At 30.8% G+C, this 5,723-nt stretch overlaps 1 protein-coding gene across 1 annotated transcript; it reads left to right on the top strand.

Moving 5' to 3' along the window:
• Positions 1-2,059: 2,059 nt before the first annotated feature.
• Positions 2,060-4,111, top strand: LOAG_12074 (hypothetical protein; the record flags this gene model as incomplete). Its single annotated transcript, XM_003147588.2, has 5 exons — positions 2,060-2,296; positions 2,508-2,705; positions 2,868-3,010; positions 3,433-3,640; positions 3,848-4,111. The coding sequence occupies 5 exons, from the start codon at positions 2,060-2,062 to the stop codon at positions 4,094-4,096; spliced, it is 1,035 nt and encodes a 344-aa protein (XP_003147636.1). The 3' UTR covers positions 4,097-4,111.
• Between the last annotated feature and the right edge of the window lie 1,612 nt (positions 4,112-5,723).

Genomic DNA, 5,723 nt, shown 5'->3' with positions numbered 1-5,723 from the left:
TTGACCAACCAAATGTGAAAAACCGGGCGGTTGGTGTTCAGTTTATTGAATAATATCAGCGATAACAGGAGCGGGGGGATTAGTTATTGAGAGAATGGAAGAAGGAAAGGGAAGAGGATGCTGAATGGGATACTGAATGTTGCTGGATCAGTTGCTCCTATCGTTAAAGGTGTTCGTCCCATTTAACTTCTTAGTTTCCAGTTTCCATCTCCATCGATCATTGAATTAGTTAGTTAGATAGGTAGTCAATCAGTCAGTTAGTTTAGTTTGTACGATGAGCTACCAACAGTATAATATCAGTTCAAGAAAGACGAATTATAATATATTGTCTATGTATCTATGTATGTATAAGTGTGTATGTGTGTATGTGTATACGTGTATATGTACACGTGTGTATATGTGTGTGTGTTTGTGTATGTGTATGTATGTGTATGTGTGTATGTGTATGTGTGTAATGTTTATGTTTGTATATGTATGTATGTGTGTATTTTACTGCCAAATTCGTTTGATATGAAAGGAATAAAGAGTGAACAATGGCGATGGATTTCGATTTTAAGTGATGAATGAGATGTAAAATGCTGGAGGAGGAGGAGGAGGGGGAGGAGGAGGAGGAGGAGAAGAGGGATAAGGAGGAAAAGGAAGAAGAGGAGGAAGAGGTGGTATGAATCTATCAGCTGTTGCTTTTTCTGCTTTCTTTCTAGATTTCAAAAACTTTTCACAATTCATTATTAAATTTCATCGCAATTAAAATCACTAGGAAACTATCGGAATTCGATGAACGATGAAAACTTATCAGATATTAGTGATCGATTCATGCTAGAGTCTTATCCTCTTATCAAATATCAATGATCGATTCATGCTAAAATCTTATCCTCTTGTCAGATATCAGCGATCGGTACTGGCTAAAGTTCACTTTTTGCTGGAAAATCATTCGATTCCATTTCATCGCGAAAGTTCCGGAAAATAATGGCTAAATTTTTGTTGTTGGACATATTCGTTTTATTACTTTAGGCGTGAAAAACTTAGCATTCTTATAATACAGATTCATTTGCTTTTGTCAGTCTATTAGTATAAATTAATTACTTTAGTAAATGTCCTTTGTGTTTTAAAAGTACATCTTATCTCCTTGTCAAAAATCATCGATCGATACTTTTCATTCGCTAAAGTTCACTTATTGCTACAAAATTATCTGATTCCATTTTGTCATGAAAGTTCTGGAAAATAATGATTCAGTCATTTTCACTCTTGCCGTTGTTTTCAAAGCCAATCGAAATCGTATTACTTATCATTATTACCTTAGAATGTAATCAAAGATTTGATATTTACAGATTATACACACAGCTTACTAAATGAAGTCTTTATCATTTACACACTACCTAACTGATAACCAAACTTAAATGAGTTCAGCTGGAAGTATTAGTCAATTCTGAAATTACCTTTAATCTAGTAAATCAGTCTGTATTTTATTTCGACTTATTTTTTCATTTGTTGGAACATTTTCAAGTTAATAATTTACAAAAAAAAAAAATGCTTTCATAACTTGAAGTTCATCTCAATTCAGGGTGAACAAATGTGATGTGAAAAATAGAGAAGCACCTCATCTTTAGCCCAATCCACCAAACTACTTGTAGTACATGATAACGATGCACTCTAACCTTTGTAATGGATGATTAATCGATTTTTTTTGATATACAGTGATAAGATTATTACCAACGAACCTAAAAACTATTTTGCATTATTCTTTTTTGTATATTTTTAATCTCGACATATTTTTTCATCCGTTGAATAAATCCAAAATGATTCCAAGCGGTATTATCCATATTACTTGCAGTCAAGTTTCCGTTTCCATCGAATTACTATTATTTTTTTAAGGCAAAAAGATATCCTCAAATATGTAAACAAATTCCGATGAATGAAATTTTAAATAAATCTATTCGTGAAAATTACTAACTTTATGAGTAGTGTAAGTATTAAGTTGAAACAAAATAATATGATTAAAAACTGATAATACAATGTTTGTTTGATAACATATTGATCTTTCAGTTTTTGAAATTGGTAAATGTTCATAGTGCAATGGGCACTAATTATTATTGCCATTTGGAAGCCAATCATTGGTGTTTCAATTCGAACTTGGGATCGAAATTTTGGAAGTGAAATTCATTTGAAGAATAGCAAAAATGCTGTGTATGATCGTCGAACTCAACGTCTCGTTGATATTATCAAGCAAAAATTAGAATTCAATGAAAGACTTTTGATACTTTTTTGCGTTAGGCGATGTTATCCCACACAATCACAGGTAATTTTTTATCTTATCTTTGCAAATTGGTGAACATTATTGATAAGGTGATTTCATTTGGTATCTTAGTTTTCATCACATTAAGATTTTGAACATTTGGTGTCAAAAATTTGACACAATTTCTTCTTTTTGTTATTCATTTTTCTTGGAAAAAAAGGAAGTGGAAGGAATAAAGTTTATGTGACATTACTATTTTCGCATCTTTTCAAAGATTCCGCGATGGATTCGTGAATTCTCAAGTCGAAATAATTTGACAGCAAAGCATGAACATTTCACTTATCAATTTTATGATAATCGACGGAATAGTCCTATTTTCAACGAACGACTGATTCATAATGGCTCAAAGCCTCATTTGGTCTATGCTATTGATGGACAATTGTTTCGCTATGATGGTAACGTAAACAATAAAGTAGGTAGTCTGTGAATTCCGAACGATTTAAATAATTACAAAATCTAAAATTTTCTTCATTTTATTAGAATATTCGCGAATATCTCAATAAAATTGTTGAAATTATTTTCAAAATCATCATCAATATTGTCCTGTAATCGTGACATGAATATATTTTTGCAGGAAGAATTCTTCTCATTCCTTGGATCTCATGAACTACTCAATGCTCAAACTGTAAACAGTTGGGAGCATTTAGAATCAATTATAAATACAGCACAGTTATGTCATGGCGAGAAGCAAGTTTTACAAATAGTTGATAATAATCGGTTAGTTTCTTTTTCTTTTATAAATTTAGATTTGATTTTTTGAAATGTTCTAATTTCTAGCGATCCAAATTAGTTACCTTAAATTGACAGTCTTTTTATCCATGACGAAGTAGATTAATTTCAATTATTCTTCACTTGAATAGGTGATTGTTTCATTAAATGTCAATTAGGATACAGATTAATTTCGTATACAACGACCGGATGTGAATGTTGTCATACAAAGTTCTGTTATTGCGGGAAACAACCGTCATCATTGATTTCATCTAACAAATATCTTTCCCTAACTATTCGAAATTTAAGTGTTGAACGTGTAAATTTTCACCCCAATTTCAATCGTGCGAGTGAAATGATGGATATATTATTCGTAGTTGTTTATTTCGTTAATTTTGTAAAACTTCATTTTTGACTTTATGAAGTTGAAGATGTCCAATGGATCATTACGAACTTGTTGTTCGTGCATTCGATGGTGTTGCCAACTACAGTTTCTACGAAATAATGACGCCACTGAACATTGACATGTATGTAGAACTCTATACTCGTCTTCCGGAACTACCATCTGTTTGTCAACTGATTTTACTCCTACAAAATGACGGTTATCTTTGGATGTCTGCAGATGTTGATCTTCATGAGGTGTTTTGAATTTTTCAATTTTAATCCAAATTTAATTCAAACAGCTAATAACATAAACTTGTCAATAATTGATGTTCACTGAATTTAAAAAGGAATTTGGTATTTTCTCTTTGTAGAAAGCTATTTTTATGTTATTAACTGTCAAACTGGATTGTTGCTTATTATCGTCACTTATGATAAACGTTTTTGTTCTTTTTTTTTTTTTAGTTTCTGATCATCGCAGTGGAAACTTTAGAAAACCTGGAATGTACTCACGGATCATCTGGTGATTGGTATCCAATTCGAGAAGAACTGACAGCTATAGAAAGAGATTTTCTTCGTGAAAATGAGCAATCATTACTGTTGAAATCGGATCCAAGCTATATCCTTGTTGGTGCTACCGGTGGTATTGCTGTTGTTGTGCTTGCAATCAGCATTTTTTGGGGACTTAGCGGTTCTACTTTTGCACAAAATTAATTTCCAGATTCTCCCTGTTTTTTTTTTTTTTTTTTTTTGTATGTAGTATTGAATGTGACAGCTGTCATCAGATATAAATGAAGAATTTTTCTAAAAAGTGATAAACATTGCATGGAAGATTGGAAGCATATCAAAATCACGATCATTTGGGAAGAGATTAGTACATAAATTTCCCTATGCTAATTTTAAGATATAAAAAGTTACTTATTGGTTTGCATAGCTTATAATGTTGCATAATTAATTTAGTGTAACGATCAAAATTGGATTTGAAGTAATAAATTAAGAAATGTTTGAAAAACTTCTGAAATCCATCTTTAGGATTACGATTTTAGAATGACAAGTAAATAAATTTGGTACGAAATTTTTGTTTTATTTTGTGGATAAATAAAGTAAGCGAAATGATTGATATCCATACATTTCCAATTTGAATGGAACGTCATTTTTTCATTATAAGAGCTATATTTATTGCATTGTACGAACACCATTTCAATATCTTTCAAATCATTTGTATAAAGTATCAATAAATCAATTAGCAAGCGAATTGGTTTATCATGTATTAATTGTATTAATTATTAATATACCAAATGTAATGAAGTAACAACCACTTCAATCATTTTATGACTAATCAGTTTAAAGTTGTCAAAAACGATCATTTTTATGAAGATACGTTAAAAGCGAATTTGCTCAAAATAAACCATTAATCATTTAAAATAGTATACTAAAGAATATTAAATTATTTTAAAATATCAAAAATCCTTCATTGATTAAAGTCAATTTCTAAAATTTTATTACTAAAATTGGGAATTAAATGTGACGTTAATTATTACATGCATGCAAAAAGCATAAAATATCAACGAGCAGAAGAACATTTATGCTTCAAATGATCTAATGATTGCATAATCCTCTTCAAGAACCCCACTTCAATTACCAAAGATTTTCATTAATGACAAACTAGGCGACAAAGAATAAAATCAGGTGGCATTTTTCCTCCTTTTCAGTTGCTTACTTTCAATTTAAAACTTTAAAGAAGGGATTTATGTAAATTTTGCGTTGGCAACAATTAACACTGTTAATAGAACTGCAAAAGTTAATACTTCAAAGTAAAACTGGTATAATTAAAGTGGAAAGGTTGTGATGTTTTGAATGTCTAAATTAATCATGAATATTTTCGTTACAGTGAAACAGAAAAATCGAAAAGTTTTTGAACATAATTTGTGTAAAAAAAAAAAAAGAAAAAAAGGAACAGTTAATATGCTTAAAATATGAAATATTTTGAACTTTAAACGCTTACAATAGTTTGATGATAAATGTAAAATCATGTCACACACACAAACACACACATACGCACATATACATGCATACACACATATGCGTATACGTACACACACATACACATACAAATACATAAACACACATACATACACGTGTACACAATCATACACATACACATACACACATGCACGTATTCACATGTGATGATGTAATCTATTTTTGCTTTAATTGGTTTGATGGAGTATTTGTATGTGTCTGTCTATCAGTGTGTGTGTGTGTGTGTGTGTGTGTGTGTGTGTGTGTGTGTGTGTGTGTGTGTGTGTGTGTGTGTGTGTGTGTGTGTGTGTGTGTGTGT

Source organism: Loa loa (assembly GCF_000183805.2).
Source record: "Loa loa unplaced genomic scaffold supercont3.41, whole genome shotgun sequence".
Classification (NCBI taxonomy): Eukaryota; Metazoa; Nematoda; class Chromadorea; order Rhabditida; family Onchocercidae; genus Loa; species Loa loa.
This window is presented reverse-complemented; position numbering and strand designations above follow the sequence as displayed.